The sequence below is a fragment of the Lynx rufus genome, unplaced genomic scaffold, assembly GCF_022079265.1.
Source record: "Lynx rufus isolate CCGP_SWC_20201006 ecotype Redwood Valley unplaced genomic scaffold, mLynRuf1.p SCAF_4, whole genome shotgun sequence".
Taxonomy (NCBI): Eukaryota; Metazoa; Chordata; class Mammalia; order Carnivora; family Felidae; genus Lynx; species Lynx rufus.
The window spans coordinates 4,474,562-4,497,087 of NW_025814856.1; the positions used below are offsets into that span (position 1 = coordinate 4,474,562).

At 41.6% G+C, this 22,526-nt stretch overlaps 1 protein-coding gene across 2 annotated transcripts in view; it reads left to right on the forward strand.

Annotated features, from left to right (window-relative positions):
* The window catches only part of LOC124524611 (adhesion G protein-coupled receptor E4-like), a 77,427-nt gene that overhangs the window by 13,551 nt on the left and 41,350 nt on the right, over positions 1–22,526 (forward strand). For both annotated transcript variants that reach the window (XM_047096947.1, XM_047096948.1), the window contains 8 exons: positions 1,429–1,578; positions 4,242–4,282; positions 5,142–5,277; positions 5,871–5,978; positions 9,272–9,456; positions 10,047–10,214; positions 12,554–12,748; positions 21,699–21,934. In XM_047096947.1, the coding sequence (XP_046952903.1) occupies positions 1,429–1,578; positions 4,242–4,282; positions 5,142–5,277; positions 5,871–5,978; positions 9,272–9,456; positions 10,047–10,214; positions 12,554–12,748; positions 21,699–21,934 (1,219 nt within the window). The remainder of the gene's footprint in view (positions 1–1,428; positions 1,579–4,241; positions 4,283–5,141; positions 5,278–5,870; positions 5,979–9,271; positions 9,457–10,046; positions 10,215–12,553; positions 12,749–21,698; positions 21,935–22,526) is intronic.

A 22,526-nucleotide genomic window follows, 5' to 3' on the forward strand; every position in this document is an offset into this window, starting at 1 on the left:
CCCCTATCTTATTTTTTAATAAGACCCAGAACCAGGATGAAGGGGAACCCCGTTTAAAGAAGGGAAATGTACAAAGGTAAAATGTGCACTTGTTAGACTGTTTGAGACTATTTGGTTCTGCGGCAGAAGACAGAAAAAATCCAATGGGATATGTAAAATGCATAAGATGTGTAAAAATAGGTATAAGTAGTGGGGTGCCTGGGTGGGTCAGTTGGTTGAACATCTGACTTTGGCTCAGGTCATGATCTCATGGTTCGTGGGTTCGAACCCCACGTCAGGCTCTCTGCTGTCAGTGCTGAGTGAGCTTTGGATCCTCTGTCTCCGTCTCTCTGCCCCTTCCCTGCTCATGCTCTCTCTCTCAAAAATAAAAACACTTAAAAAAATAGCTGTAAGTAGTTAGTGGGTAGAACGTGTGTGTTAAACATAGAATGGAATGGAGAGAACAACAGTATTCATGAAATAATAAATATACTCAAAGTACATAGGTGCTAAATGTTCATAGCACATAAATAAGAGGCATTTGATGCCCAAGATGTACAATATAAACAAAATATACACAAGCACTTAATATTTATGAGGTCTTAACTCAGTTACTCATTAGTGATAACCATTCTGGTCCATGTACCTTCTACCCAACACACACACCCCTAGACCAATAAAACCCATAATAGACTAATAGCAAGTTGCAGCTTTTGGCTAAGTGTGCTTGTCCTGAGTCCTTCCCACAGAGGGAACAAGTGTGAGTCATTGATTGGCTCAGGGCACCTTCCATCTGTGAGTCCCTTTGCTTGAGTCGCAACTCTGGTCCGTCAGATAGATGTGGCAGATAGATGCAGGATGTGTGAATATTGCACGTGCCAGGACTTAGGTAGCAAAAGGTGAGCCTTATGCTTCACTTGTACCATTTCTTAAAGGCATGTGCACCTGCCCTATCTCTTTCCCCTTGCTCCTTGCTGTGTGTTTTAAGTTGATATAGCAAACTGTGTGATCCAAGCATTGAAAGAACCACTCAACCTTCCTTCAGTGTTTTGACATACCACCATCATCAAAGCTCCATATGCACTAGTGTCTGTTGCTGGGCTTTTGTCCATTCCACTAGCCTACTTCTTGGTTCAGGCACCAGCACTCGTTCTATTGAGGCTTTAAAGTGTATTTTAGCATCTAGCAGGGCAAATCCTCACTGCAGAGCTTTTCTGGCTATTCTTGCATGATTGTATCCACTGTCTTGCTCCTTAAAGTCCGGCTAGATGCTTTTCACTAGTTAATTTATAAATCCACTTGAGAAGAACTATCACCTCTATGATACTGAGTCATCTTATCCAAGAACAGGTGTTGTTTATAAATGATGCTGGGTAGCTGAGACTCCATGTACAAGGGAGGATGGTATAGTTTGAGAACAAAAAAGTGATGTTTCCTCTCGACTTGCAGATATCGATGAGTGTGAGACTGGTCTGGCAAAGTGCAAGAAGAAATCCTACTGCAGAAATGAAATTGGAAGTTACTACTGCAGCTGTGTCCCAAATTCTGTCTTCAACTTTGTGGCTGGCTTATTTAAATTAGATTATAAAGAGTGTTATGGTAAGGATTTCCAAATACTCTTTCCACTGTGAAAAAGGAGGGGTGAGGGAAGACTTTGAAAGCTCCATTCATTTCAGGCCAGGGTAAGAGAACAAATATGCCCTGGCCCTCGTCCTGCATCCCCCCTGTTGTCCCTGGTATTCTTTTCTCAGAAGGCACCACCCAAGCCCCCAGCACCAATCGTCATCCCTGTGTAGCTGCCTTGTAAGAGTAAGTCTCCTGTCTGGGTCTCTTTCCTGGGCTTCCAAAATGACATCTCTGATTTTCTGCTGGACTTCCCTACTTGTTTCTCCTCTGCTTACTTTATTTTTTTTAATTTTTTAATGTTTATTGTTTTTGAGAGCAAGAGAGACGCAGAGCAAGCAGGGAAGGGGTATAGAGAGAGGGAGACACAGAATCTGAAACAGGCTCCAGGCTCAGAGGTGTCAGCACAGAGCCCGACACGGGGCTCGAACTCACAAACCGTGAGATCATGACCAGAGCCGAAGTCAGATGCTCAACTGATTGAACCACGCAGACGCCCCTCTCCTCTGCTTACTTTAAATTCAATTTCTATATTTATCTGTCTACATACTAAACCCTGCAAGTTCACATGGACACCTCCAATTCCCATCCATCAGGGCTTGCTCTAGCCTTCCCTCTGTCCTTTGTTGTAACTTTCTCTGACACAAGAACCTGGCTCTCGCTCACCAGAATATGCTCATTCTTGTTTTGAGTTCAATACATTGGACTTCTGACTCTACCACTTAACCAGATGACTTTTGCGTAATGCCCTAACTTCTATATGCCTCACCTGTAAATGGGAATAACAATAACACCTACTGTACAAGCGATGTGTTGCTGCATAGTAAATTACACCAGTGGTCATGGCTTAAAAGAACACCTATTTTCCTACAGTGTATGTAGGCCAGGAATCTGGACATAACTCCCTTGGGTCCTCTGTTCCAAGGTTTCTCACAGCTACGAAGTGTTAGGCAGGGATGCAGTCTCATCTGAAGGCTCATCTGGGGTCGAATCTGCTTCCAAGCTCACTCACGTGGCTGCTGGCAGGATTCAGTTTTTTAAAGGCTACTGGGTTAAAGGCCTCAGTCCCTTTCTGGTGGCTAGTGAGAAGCTGTCAGCCTCTCTGGCTTGCTTTGCTATAGCAAGCACATAAGAATAGCTGGAAAGAGAGTGCAAATGAAAGAGAAGTTGAAGTCTTTTATGACCCAGTCTCAGCAGTGACATCCTATCACTTTTGCTGAGTTCTATTCATTAGCAGGGGTCTGATCAGGGGAGGAGGGATCCAAATGGCAGAGATCACTGAGAGTCCCTTCAGACACCTGCTTATCTCATGTACTGGGTGGAACAGAATTTCTCCAAATTTATGCCTATCTGGAACCTAGAGACATGATCTTATTTGGAAAGAAAGTCTCTACATATCTAATAAAATCAAAATGAGGTCATACCAGATGAGGGTGGGCCCTTAATCCAATATGACTGCTATCCTTATAAGAAGAGGGAAATTTGGGGGTGCCTGGGCGGCTCAGTCAGTTAAACACCTGACTCTTCATTTTGACTCCTGTCATGATTTTGTGGTTCATGAGAGCAAGTCCTGCACTGGGTTCCATGCTGACAGCACAAAGACTGCTTGGGATTCTCTCTCTCCTCTTCCCTCTGTCCCTCCCCCACTCACACATTTTCTCTCTCTCTCAAAAACAGATAAACTTTAAAAAAAAAAAAAAGAGGGAAATTGGATGTAGAGACACATACACTCAGACATGCAAAGACAGACACAGAGGCTGGGGTTCTGCTGCCACGAGCCAAGGAACAGAGAAGATTGCAACCGCCAGAAGCCAGAAGAAGCAAAGAAGGACCCTCCTTAGAACCTTCAGAGAGAGTGTGGCCCTGCCAATAACCCTTGATTTTGGACTTTTAGCCTCAAGAACCATGAAAAAGCACATTTCTATTGTTTTAAGCCACCCAGATTGTCGTACTTTATCACAGCAGCCTTAGGAAACTAACACACCTCGCCTACCCATTTTGATTATTAAGGTGTGTAAAATACTCAGTGCAGTGCTAGGTACCTAGGAAGGCTCAATAAATATTAAGTCACATGACCCTGTTCTGGAAACTTCTGTGTTTCTTTACACGAAATAGTGTGTATTAAGGCACTTTATATACCATGTTGTGTATACAACTGCCGGTACTATTATTGCTTCTATAATATTAACCCAGTTAATACCCATTCCTTCAGGAAGGAAGCCTTCTCTGCACCCCACATGTGCTGGAGCTTCTCTGTGCACTCCCAAGATATCTCATCCTATTAAGAACATGCTGGTACCTTGCGATGACTTACTCATTTTTTTTCATCATTAACCTAGTGACTTTCCCACCAGACTTCAAACTCCTTTGTCTTACCAACTTCTACCCATAAGGTTCAATACTGTTCTTGGCTTTTAGTAGCTGTGCAAAAAATACTATTGACTGAATTATTGGACTGGAGGCCCCACCCTAATTCTCTTTTAAATTCTACTGTAGAAGATACTTGGGACTTCTTAGAGGGGACTTGGGCAAGGATGGGAAGCATCAGAGAAAGACCCAACTTGAGAGTGTTTGGAAGAGAGATGTGAGCTAGGCATGTTATCTTCCACATCCCACTCAATGGCTACTTTTCTTTTCAGAGGCCACTGGTGAGGAGATACAGGTCTCAAGGGACATTCAGGTGAGTGAGGTGAAGCCTAGGTCTGGGAGACATCTGGCCAATCTTTCCATGTTATTCTCTCATTTAAATAACTACCACGGTTCCCTCTGCCGTTTAGGACACACCAGCTGTCACATAGGAATGATTTTGTCCTCTCTCCCAGGGTACATCAGAAAACGTCTGGGGACATTTCTGATTGTCACAACTAGGGTGCTACTGGCATTGAGTGGGTAGAGACCAGGCATGCTGTTATGCTACATTATCTGGTCCCAAATGTTAATAGAAATTGAGAAACCATGGGAAAGGCTTTTAGTGCCTCAGCTGTTGTTCAAAGACCAGCACCAGACATCTCGAGTTTCATTCCACCCCTATCATCACTTCCATCCCTGTCTTCCTCTGTAAAGTACTCTTCATGAGTTTCAGACACCTCACCCTTTAGGCCCTCGTGCTCCCATAAATACAATGGAGTGAATGATTCTCCCTTCACAGGGCTGTGCATGATAAATGAGAAGACAAGCTCCAGGTTGAAAGCACAGAGCTTTGCCTTCTAGGCTCACCCAACCACACTCAAGTAAATTCCTGCTTTCTTTTTTTTTTTTTTTTAATTTTTTTTTCAACGTTTATTTATTTTTGGGACAGAGAGAGACAGAGCATGAACGGGGGAGGGGCAGAGAGAGAGGGAGACACAGAATCGGAAACAGGCTCCAGGCTCTGAGCCATCAGCCCAGAGCCTGACGCGGGGCTCGAACTCACGGACCGCGAGATCGTGACCTGGCTGAAGTCGGACGCTTAACCGACTGCGCCACCCAGGCACCCCTTAAATTCCTGCTTTCTTAAGTTCTAGTACAAGTCTACCTAATTAGCTTTATTTCTTTGCAAGGAAATTCTGATGAACAATGGAAGCAAAAATCACATTGCAAAAGTGGCGACCCAAGTACTTCAAGACACGGAACTGATCGTATGGACTGAGACTTTAGCTTTTCCAGGAAAGTATGAGAATTCTACGCTTGGTATAGGTAAGAAACAGAGCATTTTCCTTATGACCAAAAAAATTTTATGAGCGTGATCTTTTGTCAGACTTTGTGTTTATGTGATGTGGAGAATTCATTCAAGGGATTTTTCCCAAATGCAGACCTGCTCCAAAGTGACTTTTCTGGGAAAACTTTTAAATGTTTAGCTTCTCTTGCTTAAAAAAAGTAAGTCCCCCCCCCCATTACCAGGTACTCCAGTATAAGATGATTTAAAATTTTTGATCTTTAAATATTTTTTTTCAATATATGAAATTTATTGTCAAATTGGTTTCCATACAACACCCTGATCTTTAAATATTGTATGTAAAGTCTGAGCTTGCTCACCCTAGTTCCAGCTTCAAGAAGCATGGCCATCTCCTCTCTTCCCCTGGGTGGCTGTGGCCAGTGCGTGCTGCTTAGGTCATTTTGACCATCTCATCCCTATCAGCCAGAGATGTGGAAGGGAGTGCCATCTGGTCTACCTTGCATACAGAAAAGGAAATCACCAGTAGGGTGCCTTTCAAAGAAGGGAGTTAGTTCTTCAACAAATTTCATATGTGTGAGAAGTGAACAAAGCAGGACTCTCTTAATGTTTCCAGTTTATGAAACCAAGAGGTGCAGTGACACAAGTGAGAAGACTCTTCTGGAGGCTGGAAATAACACTATGGATATCAACTGTACTGATGCTTTCAAAGGAACCATAGGAGGTACTGTGTTCAAGTTGGATTCTCCTGACCTCCAAATTCTAGGCACTGTTGTCTCATTTCCAGGTGGCTGGGGCAGGAGGTGGGGACTTAAAGTTTTTGAGGCAGGGGGGACTCTACATAGTGATCACTAACCAGGCAATTTGAGGGACACACTTGGGTGTGTACTTTATGACACACTGAGGTTCATACAGGTGTCCTTGACATGCTTCCTTAAAAGGGACAGGCTGATGTATGCTTGGTTTCCATATGATGGTCTGAAAAGAGCACTAGCGGGTTGCAGATGATTGTTGCCTTGAACGCTCTTTCCCTTGAGAAGTACTTTATAATCACCCTATTTTAAATTTTTTTTTTCTTTTCCAACGTTTTATTTATTCTTGGGACAGAGAGAGACAGAGCATGAACGGGGGAGGGGCAGAGAAAGAGGGAGACACAGAATCGGAAACAGGCTCCAGGCTCTGAGCCATCAGCCCAGAGCCTGACGCGGGGCTCGAACTCCCGGACCGCGAGATCGTGACCTGGTTGAAGTCGGACGCTTAGCCGACTGCGCCACCCAGGCGCCCCTAATCACCCTATTTTAAATCGTCCCCCAGTCTTCCTCTGTACTACGAGTTGGCAAACTTTTTCTGTGAAAGGACCAGGTAGTAAATTTTTTTTTCTCAAGTTTTTGTTTAAATTCCAGTTAGTTAACATATAGTGTAATATTAATTTCAGATATAGAATTCAGTGACTCATCACATACATGCCCAGTGCTTATCGCAAGTTCCTTCTTAATCCCCATCACCCATTTAACCCATCCCCCTGCCCACCTTCCTCCATCAGCCCTCAGTTTGTTTTTCATAGTTAAGAGTCTGTTTTATGGTTTGCCCCTCTTTTTTCTTTTTTCCCCTGTATTCATCTATTTTGTTTCTTAAATTCCACATATGAGCAAAATCATATGGTATTTTTCTTATTCTGGCTGACTTATTTCTCTTAGCATAATACACTGTAGCTCCATTCACGTCTTTCCAAATGTCAAGATTCCATTCTTCGTTCTTATAACTAATATTCCATTATATATATATATATATATACACACATTATATACATTATATATATATATACATTATATATATATATATATATATATATATATACACACACACACACACACACACACACACACACATACATACATACACACCACATCTTCTTTATCCATTCATCAGTCAGTGGGAATTTGGGCTCTTTTTGTGATTTAACTATTATGTACCCCTTCAAATCAGTATTTTTGTATCCTGTGGGTAAATACCTAATAGTGCAATTGCTGGATTATAGGGTAATTCTACTTTGAACTTTTGGAGGAACCTCCATACTGTTTTCCAGAGTGGCTGCACCAATTTGCATTCCCACCAGCAGTGCAAAAGAGATCCTCTTTCTCCACATCCTCACCAACATCTGTTGTTGCCTGAGTTGTTCATTTTAGCCATTCTGACAGGTGTGAGGTGTATCTCATTGTGGTTTTGATTTGTATTTCCCTGATGGTGAGTGATGTGGAGCATCTTTTCATGTGTTTGTTGGTCATCTGTATATCTTCTTTGGAAAAATGTCTGTTCGTATTTTCTGCCCATTTTTTAACTGAATTTTATTTTCTGGGTGTTGAGTTTGATAAGTTCTTTATAGATTTTGGATACTAACCCTTTATCTGATATGTCATTTGCAAATATCTTCTCCCACTCTGTAGGTTGCCTTTTAGTTTTGTTGATTGTTTCCTTCACTGTGCAGAGATTTTTTATTTTGTGAAATCCCAATAGTTTATTTTTGCTTTTGTTTCCCTGGCCTTGCTTAGGCAAGGTGATCTTTGTTATAACTACTCAAGCCTGATGTTGTAGTGGGAGAGCAGCGATAGACGATATGTAAATAAAAGGGCATGATAGTGTGCTAATAAAACTTTATGTACAACAACCAGTAGTAGGCTGGATTTGACTCTCAGGTCATAGTTTGCCACCCCTCCTTTATTCCATCATCTTATTTAAATTTCCGCACAGAATCCACACTATGTAATATTTTCTTATTAGTTTGTTGCTCATCTCCTGCTATAATATCAGCTCTCTGATGGCAGGAACTCAGCCTCTTTTCTTCATTGTTGTATCATAATGCCTAAAACACTATCTGGCACACACTAGATGCTCAATAAATATTTGAATGAACGAATGAATAAATTAATGAATGAATGCATGAAAAAATATTTCAAAGAGAAAGACCTGGTTCTCTGGAGAGAGTGAAATACCAGCTGCATTTTCTTCAGAAAACCCCCAGCTTTCCACAGTGATTAATCTTCACTCCGTATTATGAGCTGTCTGATGGAGAAGGGAGAGGGAAAAGATCTTAAATGAGTTGATTTTTTAAATGGAGTAAATAATAATATAGGTGGTAAGTGGATTTGACTAAAACTGGGATGGTGGCTGATGAATAATTGCAGTTTAAGAAATGTTACATCATGTGGGGTACCTGGGTGGCTCAGTTAGTTAAGCGTCCAGCTCTTGATTTCAGCTCAGGTCAAGATCTCATGGTTCATGGGATCAAGCTCTGCATCAGGCTCTGTGATGGCAGCATGGAGCCTGCTTGGCATTCTCTGTCTCCTCTCTGCCCCTCCCCGACTCATGCTCACATGCACTCTTTCTCAACATAAATAAATAAACCTTAAAAAAAGAAATACTACATCATGCTACAGAGTATCATATGTGCATTTACCTTCTGTGAATTAAATTATTTTTGCATGAAAAAAGGAGGGGAAGAGGATGGGAGGGAGAGAAAGAGAAACAGAAAGAGGGAAGAATGAGAGAGAATGAATTAAATACAATGCATCATCCTGCATATCTTCCCATACTTTTCTAAATTGGATATCCCAGAGTGAGCTTGAGATGGACAATAGGAAGGTGTGGTTTCCTCATCCTACCTGAGTGCCACCTGCCTTTCTGAGGACAAACATCTGGCCTCATGGCTCTGATTTTGATATCTAAGTGCTCATGTATATTTTTACAATACATCACTGGATATGTTGCATGTATATCTCTTGTGTGTGGTGCATTATAATATGTATTAATTATGTATGCATGTGTATTAATATGTACTTCGTATACAAAGTGCTATACCCGAAACCACACATAATGTATTGATGGGGCAACATAAGAGCTTTCCAAGGGCAATTTTGACTGTATGTAACGTTTGCCTTATGACTCTCACGCAAGATACTAGTGTACCAATTTCCCATAATATGGATGCTTTCTAAAGCGATTTCTCTTCTGTTTTCTCAGATAGAAGTGCAGTTGCACTTATCACTTATCAATCTCTTGGGGATATTCTGAATGGATCTTTTTTTAATGATGGAAGAGGGACACAGGAAGTGAAACTGAACTCTCGTGTCACAAGTGGCACCATTGGTATGAAGGAAAAAGTATATCTCTCTGAACCTGTGTTCCTGACCTTCCAAAATATACAGGTGAGCAAACGCCAGGGCTGGATCTCTGTGCATTACCTCAAAGAGGTATGTTATTAGGGTTCTGGCAAGAAACTGAATCCAACTCTGCTTATTCAGAGTTAAGAGAACCAACAAGAAATGTTAAGGCACCCAGAGATTGCCACCAAGGGAAGTTATTATCATATTTAAGCCTAAAAAGGCAATGGAAGGGTGAGCATTATTGAGCCCAAGGAAAGCTGGAGGGTTGCCCTGCTGGAGATGGAGGCATCCTGGAACAGAAGAAGCATCTAGCAAAACACCTGACCTCCTCCTCCTTTCATCTAAGGACTTCTCACTGGTACCTCTCACTGGTTGTCCCAAAGACAAAGAACGTGGGTAAAGCAGTTCATAAGGGTCAGTCCCTGGGGCTCTGAGATGACCAGAGAATGGCAGAATAAATGAAGAATAAACCCCACAGTAAATGTGGTCATATGAAAGTCTTCCCCACGAGTGTTCTCCACGATAGGATTTTCTCTGATTCCAGTTTCCAAAGCAATGCATCCATGACTAACCTATAAAATTGAGATAATCAAACCAGAAAGAGCTCTACTCTCATGCTATTCTCTTTCCAGCCTGGTGGTGCAAGAGCAAAATATTTCTGTGTCTCCTGGGATGCATCAGAGGAGGGGGGCGCCTGGTCAACGGAGGGCTGCTCTCATGTGGGCAGCAACGATTCACACACCCGATGCAAATGCTTCCACCTTTCCAGCTTTGCTGTTCTCATGGCTCTTGTTCCCAAGGTACCAAGATTCATGGCCCCCTCCTGGAGTCTGTGTCCTACAAAGGGTGAGGTCATCCTCTCCATGTCTTAGAAAGAGACTCTAAGATAAGGAATCAAGTGGCAGTGGCTCCCTTGAGAGGTAATTCCAGGAAGCACCAGTAAAGGGACTGGGGAAGTGAAATGAGAAAAGAAAAGAAAAATCAAGCTAATGTGGACAGCATTATCAAGCCAGTCACCACCGTGGGCATCTGGAACTTAATTCCTTCTGGAGTATTCTGGGAATCAGTGTAGGAGACACACCTGAGTCATCCTAACTGAACAGTGGGAGAGCAGGGGTATTTATACACCACCTCCTCTCAGGCATTGGTTGAAAGCTGCACCCAGGGGTTGTTAATTTTGGCATTTCCATGGGCATGAGCAGAGTAAGCTTAAGCTATCAGATAAATCCTTCAAATATTGGACAGTTGGGTTGTCAGCCCCTGTCAAACATTGGACAGTTGGGCGGAATCTAAGGTGATCTGGAATCAAACATCCATTATTCTGCAAGCAGTGGTTACAGCTGGTCAGATGGGAAGGAAAGCCACTGACTATCACTAACGAAAAAGCATAGCTCCTTCAACTTCCCAGGCCCCAACTACAGCTACGATAAGCCACGTTTAAAGAAATTTGCCTAATTTCTTCCCCTATTTCTTTTTAGCTCTCATTTATTGAACAGTTACTGTATGACAAAACATTTTTTAGCTCTCATTTATTGAACACTGTATGACTGCATGATAAAATGAGGTCATGCATTATATTGCACATTTAAATGCATGACCTCATTTTATTCGCTCAACAAATTCGTGTATGACTGCTTACTATATACTAGATGCTGTTCTGGGCATTGAGGATACAGCAAAGAACAAAACAGATAAATCCCAACCTTCATAGAGATGGCTTTGGAGAGCCCTGTTGTCCAATAGGATCACCAGCCACACGTGACTATTGGGCACTTGAAACGTGGCTAATGTCACTGAAGAACCAAATTTTTTTTTAATGTTTATTTTTGAAAATAAGAAACAGTGTGAGCAGGGGAGGGGCAGAGAGAGAGAGAGACCCAGAATCTGAAGTAGGCTCCAGGCTCTGCGCTGTCAGCACAGAGCCTGACATGGGGCTTGAACCCACAAACTGTGAGATCATGACCTGAGCTGAAGTCAGCTTAACCGACTGAACCACCCAGGTGCCCCCCAAATTTTTAATTAAAAAAAAATATTTTAGAGAGTGTGTGAGCAAGGGAGAGGGGCAGAGAGAGAGAGAGAGAGAGAGAGAGAGAATCTTAAGCAGGCTCTGTGCTGAGCATGGGTCAGGGCTTGATCCCATGACCCTGGGGTCATGACCTGAGCCAAAATCAAGAGTCGGATATTCAACTGACTGAGCCACCCAGGTGCCCCTCCCTAAATTTTAAATTTTATTTAATTTTAATTTATTTAAATTAAGAAGCAGTGTGAAATGTTTTTCCATTAAACACAACTTCATTGGCAGGACTTCATTTCACTTCTATCATCAAAAATAATGGGATCTGGGGGTGTCTGGGTGCCTCAGTTAAGCGTCTGACTTCCCTTCAGGTCATGATCTCACGGTTCGTGGGTTCGAGCCCCGCGTCAGGCTTTGTGCTGACAGCTCGGAGCCTGGAGCCTGTTTTGCTTCTGCGTCTCCCTCTCTCTCTGTATGAAATACACACTGGATTTTGAAGACTTAATGTGGAAAAAAAGTACCAAAGATCTCATTAATAATTTATTTACATTGATTGTAATTTAAATTGATTACACTTTTGCTATATTGATCATATTATATATAGTACATTGGACTGATAATATTTTGAACACACAAATTAATTTGAGCTGATTCTTTGCACATTAAACATTTTTTTAATGTTTATTCATTTTTTGAGGGGGGTAGAGGGGCAGAGAGAGAAGGAGACACAGAATCCACAGCAGTCTCTAGGCTCTGATCTGTCAACACAGAACCCAATGCAGGTCTCAAACTACACAAACTGTGAGATCATGACCTGAGCTGAAGTCAACCTTCAACTGACTGAGCCACCCAGGCGCCCTCTTTTCACATTTTAAAATATATGGCTACTAAAAAATTTTAAATTCCACATGTGGCTCACATATTTCTGTTGAACAGCACAAGGCTAGTGGTTTTGGGTTTTCAATAACCTTGTGTGGTAAATGCACCCATTTTGAAGATGGGAATATCAACTCTTAGATTAAGTCAGTTGTTGGAGAGACTGAACTGGGACACCCATATAACTCTCCATCAGGCACATAAGCACAGAGCTGGAAACTATAACAGATTCTTCACTTTGGCTCATAGGTGGATCCTGTGCTGACTATGATCACCTATGTGGGGCTGAGCCTCTCCCTGCTGTGCCTCCTCCTGGCAGCCCTCACCTTCCTCCTGTGCCGACCCATCCAGAACACCAGCACTTTCCTCCACCTGCAGCTTTCCATTTGTCTCTTCCTGGCCCATCTGCTCTTCCTAACAGGGATTGACCAAACTAAGCCTGAGGTAGGTGCTATTTTGTCTGTTGTCATAATCAAATCTAGCCATTTTGTCTTGAGGAAGGATGGGGAGAGAGACAAGAGTCAGCAGTGATAGTATTGGGGGAAAAAACAACTTTCCATTTCAATTCTCCTCATCTGTAACTCTGAATAAGACTGGTACTTTCTGAGAAGCCATTTAGCAAGCTGATAGAGAGTCAGACTGATAGCATTAACCAAGGTAACAGTAGCTGCTGTAACAAAGAAACTCCAAAATGTTTGTGGCTTAGCATAAGAGTGGTTAATTTCCCACTTAATGTATCCACAGAGGGTGAGAAAACTGGTTTGAAGGGTGTCTATCCTCCAGCCTGAGGTTGGAGCCTTCTTTGTCTACCATACACAGCTTTCAAGGTCATCCAAGAGTCCTTTCCATTTTAGCCAAATGGAAAGAGAAAAGAACAAGGCAGAGTCCCGTGAGGGAAGTCTATATGGGCCATCTTGGAAAATGGTGCACATCACTTCCCTTCTCATCCTATTGGCTAGAAATCAGTGATGTGGTCACACCCAACTACAAAGGGTGTTGGGAAATGTAGTCTCTGGCTGGGAAGTCCCATCCCAGTGACATGTCTATAGTCTGGAATCAGGAGTGGAGTGAGTCTTGAATTTGGGGTGGACATTGGCTTTGCCACTGTTAGCTTTTGTCTTCATCATGATTACATTCATCATCATATTCAGGAAGAATTGGAGCTAAATGTTTTCCAAAGCTCCTTTTAACCCTAAAAGACTATGATCTCACAGCTAGAAGGTTGTGAAAGCAGTATTTCCCCCCTTCCCGGGGAGGCAGTATATTATTACAGTTAAGAGTAAGTATAGTCTTGGTGGAGGAGCCAAGATGGCAGAACAGCATGGAAGTTTTTTGTGTGTCTCGCGTCCACGAAATACAGCCAGACCAACACTAAACCATCCTGCACACCTAGAACACTGATCTGAAGATTAATACAACAATCTGCACAATATGAACCACAGAATTCAGCAGGATGCAGCACGGAGAGGTGAACCAGGGGAGAGAGAAGCCACAGAGGACAGGCAGTCACTTTTGCGTGTGGAGAGAGGATGGAGATGGGGGGAGAATATGGGGAAAACACCCCTCCCCAAAAGCAGCTGGAGAGAAGGTGGAAAGTTGGAAACAGCCTCAGGGACTGAACTAAAAAGGGAGACAGAATAAAGGAGAGGGTTTAAATTCCATTAAGACTGTAAACAGGGGGAGCGCAGAGTCTGCAACTCTGCAGCTGGATACCCGGCAGTGCTCTGGTGGGAAGGGCGAATCCCCAGGAGCAGAGTGGGGCCCGGGAGACTCTCAGGCCACACAGGGAGAAGTGGCTTCACTGCTGGAAGGACATTTGATAGAGGCTGTGAGGCCACCTGGGCCCAGCAGACCCTGGAGAACGGCCACATTCTCTGGTGCTAGAACAAGGTCATTAAGGGTGAAGGCTGGTGCCAGATGTGTGTTGTGATTTTCCATAATCCCTGAGGTGCTGCTGCTACACTGTCTTGTGAACTTTTTCTGGGCAGGCTGGCACCTGGCCGCAGTCTCTGGGCATCAGCAGCAGCATGGTCCCACAAGCGTTCCTGGATGTGGCCAGCACCCAACCATTGCTTAGTGAGGGGTGGAGGGGGTCAAAGCCACAGTCCCTCAGAAGTGGGGGGCCGTGGAAGACAGCTGCATCTGAGACAAAACTTGGGAGGGAGGTGCTACCTGGGGCTTGGTCATGGACAATGTAAAAGTGGGGAGTGGACAGAAGCCTAGATAAAGGACGGGTGTGCGATTGCTGATTGGGGAGAACAGAGTTCTGATACTAGAGACTGAGTAGCTGGGTGACGCCATTTTCACCACTCCTGCGCATGCACATACACACCTACAAGTCCCACAACAATCCACCCCAGTAAGCTAAGCAGCGCCAACTAGTGGAGAACAGAGCCATTACACTAAGCCCCGCCCAACTTCACCAACCTCACTCTTCAAGAACACAAATCTCACCTCCTGCTTAACTGATGGACTATATAAAGTGCTTCATAGTTTGACTTTTAGGGGAAAATGAAGTAATTCCAGTCATATTTCAGTCTGTTAGTACAACTATTCAATTTTCTTTCTTCCTTTCTTTTCTCTTTTTTGTTTCTTTTTCTTGAATACAGAAAGAAAAAATTCATTTTTATTTTCAATTTTTATTAAAAATATTTTTCTTTATTTTTTTTCTACTATATTTTTTACTTTTGTGTAATTTTTTCAAATTCTGTTTTACTTCCATCATTTCATTTTAGTCTACTTCACTGTATTCATTTTTTCAAATTTTCAAATGATTTCCTTTTCCCCCCTCCTTTTTTCACTAATATATCAAACCACTTTCAACACCCAGGCCGAACACACCTAGGATCTAGCATCATTTATTCAATTTTGTGTGTGTGTGTGTTTGCTTTTAATTTTTTAATTTTAATATTTTCTTAATTTTTTATTTTAATTTTTTCTACCTCATTAATTCCTTTTCTCCCTTCAAAATGATGAAACAAAGGAATTGACCCCGAAAGAAAGAGCAGGAAGAAATAACAGCCAGGGACTTAACCAACACAGATACAAGCAAGATGTCTGAACCAGAATTTAGAATCACGATAATAAGAATACTAGCTGGAGTCGAAAATAGATTAGAATCCCTTTCTGCGGAGATAAAAGAAGTAAAAGCTAGTCAGGATGAAACAAAAAGTGCTATAACTGAGCTGTAATCTTGTACAGATGCTGCGGCGGCAAGGATGGATGAGGCAGAACAGAGAATCAGCGTTATAGAGGACAAACTTATAGAGAATGATAAAGCAGAAAAAAGAGGGAGACTGAGGCAAAAGAGAACGATTTAAGAATCAGAGAAATCAGTGACTCATTTAAAAGGAACAACATCAAAATCATAGGGGTCCCAGAAATGGAAGAGAGAGAAATAGGGGTAGAAGGGTTATGTGAGCAAATCATAGCGGAAAACTTTCCTAACCTGGGGAAAGACAGATCAAAATCCAGGAAGCACAGAGAGCTTCCATTAGATTCAACAAAAACCGACCATCAATAAGGCATATCATAGTCAAATTCACAAAATAGACAAGGAGAAAATCATGAAAGCAGCAAGGAAAAAAAAATCCTTAACCTACAAGGGAAGACAGATAAGGTTTGTAGCAGACCTATCCACAGAAATTTGGCAGGCCAGAAAGGAGTGGGAAGATATGTTCAATGTGCTGACTCAGAAAAATATGTAGCCAAGAATTCTTTATCCAGCAAGGCTATCACTCAAAATAGAAGGAGAGATAAAAAGTTTCCCAGATGGACAAAAATTAAAGGAGTTTGTGAGAAAAGATGAAAATACATACATACATACATACATACATACATACATACATACATAAATACCAAAAGCAACAAATATTAGAAAGGACCAGAGAACACCACCAGAAACTCCAACTCTACAAGCATCATAATGACAATAAACTCATACCTTTCAGTACTCACTCTAAACGTCAATGGACTAAATGCTTCAATCAAAAGACTTAGAGTAACAGAATGGATAAGAAAACAAGATCCATCTATATGCTGTTTACAAGAGACCCACTTTAGACATAAAGACACCTTCAGATTGAAAGTAAGGGGATGGAGAACCATCTATCAGGCTAATGGTCAACAAAAGAAAGCCTGAGTAGCCATACTTATATCAGACAATCTAGACTTTAAAATAAAGACTGTATCAAGAGATGAAGAAGGTCCTTATGTCACAATTAAGGGGTCTATCCACCAAGAAGACATAACAATTGTAAATATTTATACACCAAATGTGGAACACCCAAATATATAAATCAATCACAAACATAAAGTAACTCATCGATAATAATACCATAATAGGAGACTTCAACACCCCACTCACAGCAATGGACACATCATCTAATCAAAAAATCAACAAGGATGGGGAGCCTGGGTGGCTCAGTTGGTTAAGCGTCCGACTTCAGCTCAGGTCATAATCTCGCGGTCCATGAGTTTGAGCCCCGCATCAGGCTCTGGGCTGATGGCTCGGAGCCTGGAGCCTGCTTCCGATTCTGTGTCTCCCTCTCTCTCTGCCCCTCCCCCGTTCATGCTCTGTCTCTGTCTATAAATAAATAAATAAATGTTAAAAAAAATCAACAAGGAAACAATGGCTTTGAATGACACACTGGACCAGATGGACTTAACAGATATATTCAGAACATTTCATCCTAAAGAAGCAGAGTATACATTCTTCTCCAGTGCACATGGAATGTTCTCCAGAATAGACCACATACTGGGACACAAATCAGCCCTCAGCAAGTGCAAAAAGATCGAGATCATACCATGCATATTTTCAGACCACAATGCTATGAAACTTGAAATCAGCCACAGGAAAAAATTTGGAAAGGTAACAAATACTTGGAGACTAAAGAACATCCTACTAAGGAATGAATGGCTAACCAAGTAGTTGAAGAGGAAATTAAAAAGTATATGGAAGCCAATGAAAATGGTAACACCACAGCCAAACCTCTGAGATGCAGCAAAGACAGTCATAAGAGGGAAGTATATAGCAATCCAGGCCTTCCTAAAGAAGGAAAAAAGGTCTCAGATGCACCTTACACCTTAAGGAGCTGGAAAAAGAACAGCAAATAAAACCCAAAACCAGCAGAAGACAAGAAATAATAAAGCTGAGAGCAGAAATTAATGCTATCAAAACCAAAAAAAAGTAGAACAGGTCAATGAAACCAGAAGCTGGTTCTTTGAAAGAATTAAGAAAATTGATAAACCACTAGCCAGTTTGAACAAAAAGAAAAAGGAAAGGACCCAAATAAATAAAATCAAGAATGAAAGAGGAGAGATCATAACCAACACAACAGGAATAAAAACTATAATAAGAGAATATTATGTGCAATTATATGCCAATAAAATGGGCATTCTGAAAGAAATGGAAAAATTCCTAGAAACATATACACTACCAAAACTGAAACAGGAAAAAATAGAAAAGTTGAACAGACCCATAACCAGTAAGGAAATCAAATTAGTAATAAAAAATCTGCCAAAAAACAAGATTCCAGGGCCAGATGGCTTTCCAGGGGAATTCTACCAAACATTTAAGGAAGAGTTAACACCTATTCTCTTGAAGCTGTTCCAAAAAATAGAAATGGAAGGAGAACTTCCAAACTCTTTCTATGAGGCCAGCATTACCTTGATTCCAAAACCAGACAGAGACCCCACTAAAAAGGAGAACCATAGACCAATTTCCCTGATGAACATGGATGCAAAAATCCTCAACAAGATATTAGCCAACTGGATCCAACAACACATTAAAAAAAAAACTATTCACCACGACCACGTGGGATTTATACCTGTGATGCAGGGCTGGTTCAATATCTGCAAAATAATTAATGTGATTCATCACATCAATAAAAGAAAGGACAAGAGCCATATGATCCTCTCAATAGATGCAGAGAAAGCATTTGACAAAATACAGCATCCTTTCTTGATAAAAACCCTCAAGATAGTAGGGATAGAAGGATCATACCTTGAGATCACAAAAGCCATATACGAAAGAACAACTGATAATATCATCCTCAATGGGGAAAAACTGAGAGCTTTCCCCCTAAGGTCAGGAACAAGACAGGGATGTCATTCTAACCACTGTTATTCAAAATAGTATTGGAAGTCTTAGCCTGTGCAATCAGACAACACAAAGAAATAAAAGGCATCCAAATCGGCCAGGAGGAGGTCAAACTTTCACTCTTCACAGATGACATGATACTCTATATGGAAAACCCAAAAGATTCCACCAAAAAACTGCTAGAACTGATTCATGAATTCAGCAAAGTTGCCCGATATCAAATCAATGCACAGAAATCGGTTGCATTCCCATTCACCAACAATGAAGCAACAGAAAAATCAAGGAATCGATCCCATTTACAATTGCACCAAGAACCATAAAATACCTTGGAATAAATCTAAGCAAAGAGGTGAAAAACCTATATGCTGAAAACCATAGAAAGCTTATGAAAGAAATTGAAGAAGACACAAAAAAATGGAAAACTATTCCATGCTCCTGGATAGGAAGAATAAATATTGTTAAAATGTCGATACTACCCAAAGCAATCTACATATTCAATGCAATCCTTACCAAAATAACACGAGCATTTTTCACAGAGCTAGAACAAATAATTCTAAAATTTGTATGGAACCAGAAAAGACCCCGAATAGCCAAAGCGATCTTGAAAAAGAAAACCAAAGCAGGAGGCATCACAATCCCAGACTTCAGGCTGTACTACAAAACTATAATCATGAAGGCAGTATGGTACTTGCACAAGAACAGACACTCAGATCAATGGAACAGAATAGAGAACCCAGAAATAGACCCACAAATGCATGGCCAACTAATCTTAGACAAAGCAAGAAAGAATATCCAATGGAATAAAAACAGTCTTTTCAGCCTGTGGTACTGGGAAAACTGGACAGCAACATGCAGAAGAATGAACCTGGACCACTTTCTTACACCATACACAAAAATAAACTCAAAATGGATGAAAGACCTAAGACAGGAAGCCATCAAAATCCTCGAGGAGAAAGCAGGCAAAAACCTCTTTGATCTTGGCCACAGCAACTTCTTAACACGTCTCTGGAGGCAAGGGAAACAAAAGCAAGAATGAACTACTGGGACCTCGTCAAAATAAAAAGCTTCTGCACAGTGAAGGAAACAATCAGCAAAACTAAAAGGCAACTGACAGAATGGGAGAAGATATTTGCAAATGACATATCAGATAAAGGTTTAGTATCCAAAATCTATAAAGAACTTATCAAACTCAACACCCAAAACACAAATAATCCAGTGAAGAAATGGGCAAAAGACATGAATAGACACTTCTCCAAAGAAGACATCCAGATGGCCAAACGACACATGAAAAAATGCTCAACTCACTCATCATCAGAGAAATACAAATCAAAACCACAATGAGATACCACCTTACACCTGTCAGAATGGCTAAAATGAACAACTCAGGCAACAACAGATTTTGGCGAGGATGCGGAGAGAGAGGAGCTCTTTGGCACTGATGGTGGGAATGCAAACTGGTGCAGCCACTCTGGAAAACAGTATGGAGATTCCTCAAAAAATTAAAACTAGAACTACCCTATGGCCCAGAAATTGCACTACTAGGTATTTATCCAAGGGATACAGGTGTGCTGTTTCAAAGGGGCACATGCACCCAAATGTTTATAGCAGCACTATCAACAATAGCCAAAGAATGGAAAGAGGCCAAATGTCCCTCGGTGGATGAAGGGATAAAGTAGATGTGGTATATACACACAATGGAGTATTACTTGGCAATCAAAAAGAATAAAATCTTGCCATTTGCAACTATGTGGATGGAACTGGAGGGTGTTATGCTAAGCAAAATCAGTCAGAGAAAGACAAATATATGACTTCACTCATATGAGGACTTTAAGAGACAAAACAATGAACATAAGGGAAGGGAAACAAAAATAATATAAAAATAGGGAGGGGGACAAAACAGAAGAGACTCTTAAATATGGAGAACAAACAGAGGGTTACTGGAGGGGTTGTGGGAGGGGGGATGGGCTAAATGGGTAAGAGGCACAGATTCAAGGAATCTACCCTTGAAATCATTGTTGCACTATATGCTAACTAACTTGGATGTAAATTTTTTAAAAAAGAGTAAGTATAGTCTTGGGGTGCCTGGGTGGCTCAGTCAGTTAAAGCATCCGACTCCGGCTCAGGTCATGATCTCACAGTTCATGAGTTCAAGCCCCGCATTGGGCTCTGTGCTGACATGTCAGAGCCTGGAACCTGCTTCAAATTCTGTGTCTTCTTCTCTCTCTGCCCCTCCCTGCTCTCACTCTGCCTCTCTGTCTCAAAAATAAATAAGCAATAAGAAAAATTTAAAAAGATTAAGTATTGTCTTTAAAGATGGTTTGCGTTTCAAATCCATTTTTATTTTTTAGTTGTATGATCTTGGGTGAGATTTTAATCTCTTTGGGCTTTAGTTTCCTCATTAGAAAATGGGCAGTGATTGGCAAATGACAGTGCTGAGGCTGAGTCAGGCCTACCTTCTGTTTTTGTAAAAAAAAAAAAATCTGTTTTGTAAAATAGTCTTTTTTTTATTGGAACCATAACTACCAACGTCTGAGGGCTTGAGAAGAGAGATGTCCCAACTCAGATAGATAGAGCAAATTCTCTCTTCCTCCATAAAAATTTAATTTAGGCTCTCCATTGATTGGATGATGCCCACCCTCATTGGTTAGGGTGATCTTCTTTGCTCAGTTTACTGATTCAAATGGTAATATATACCTGAAACACCCTCACAGACACACCCAGGAATAATGTTTTACCAGTTATCTGGGCATTTTCCTTAGCTCAGTTGAGTTAACACAAAAAAATTAAGCATCTCACCTACCCAAAGGATAAGGGCCATGGAATATTCATCTACCAACTTTGATCCATCATGGATCTGAGGACTGTTTGTGTGGTATTTATTCCTCAGCGCTTCTGGCCTGCCCCATCCATGGGGTAAGCATGGGCCAGCGAGAGCTCCCCAAAATGTGTTGCCCATAGGCAAAATGTCGTGGGTGTTAGGATTGAAAATGCAGGGGGCATCTGGGTGGCTCAGTCGGTTAAGCCTCCGACTTCGGCTCAGGTCACAATCTCGCAGTTCATGGGTTTGAGCCCATGTCGGGCTCTGTGCTGACAGCTCAGAGCCTGAAGCCTGTTTCAGATTCTGTGTCTCCCTCTGTCTGCCCCTCTCCCACTCATGCTCTGTCTGTCTTTCTCTCTCTCGAAAGCAAATAAACATTAAATAAAAAGAAAATGCAGGTCAACATCCAGGAAAAGTCAACTGCTGAGGATCGGATCAGGTGGAGACAACACTGCTAACTCTCGTCTCCCCTGCAGGTGCTGTGCTCCATCATCGCTGGTGTGCTGCACTACCTCTACCTGGCCTCCTTCACCTGGATGCTCCTTGAAGGGCTACAGCTTTTCCTAACCGTCAGAAACCTCAAGGTGGCCAACTACACCAGTGCAGGCAAATTCAAGAAGAGGTTCATGTGCCCTTTTGGCTATGGGGTTCCAGCTCTGATTGTGGCTGTGTCTGCAATAGTAGGACCCCAAAATTATGGAACATATGATCGGTAAGAATGATGTGTGCCTTTAGGGTAGAAGTTGTGCCCATGGCTGATGCGAGATCTGAAATCAAAAAACATTTCAGCACATTTGCTGTTGTGAGTTATACATCAAACCAGTCCTTTTTTTTTTTTTTTTTTGAGCCAGAATTCTATTTTCTCTTCAAAATTCCTAGAGGAATGGTTCTCAGCATCTTTGGGGTTGGATCCTCTTAAGAACTTTGGTAAAACCTAGAGCCTATTTCCCCAAATAGGGAAATGTACCTTTCAGACAAATGTACTTACACATAAAATTTTGAATTCAGTTTAGGAAATTAGGGAGAAAAAAAAGCACATTTGGGAAACTCAGGAACATAAAAGCCCACCTGTGGCCTCTATGTTCTGTAGGATTCTGAAAGAGTAGGTTGAATAGGTTGAGGTTAATCCCCCAAATGTAAAGAGTAACAACAATAGAAATAAATCTAGAGGTCCTGTTCTGTATCAGAGAGAACACAGTATTTTCTTATTCTCCCCATGACCCTGTGGAATCAGCACTGTCCGTTACTTCATACACAGGACACCTGGTACTTAGTCCATCTAAGCAACTTTCTCAAGGTCACAG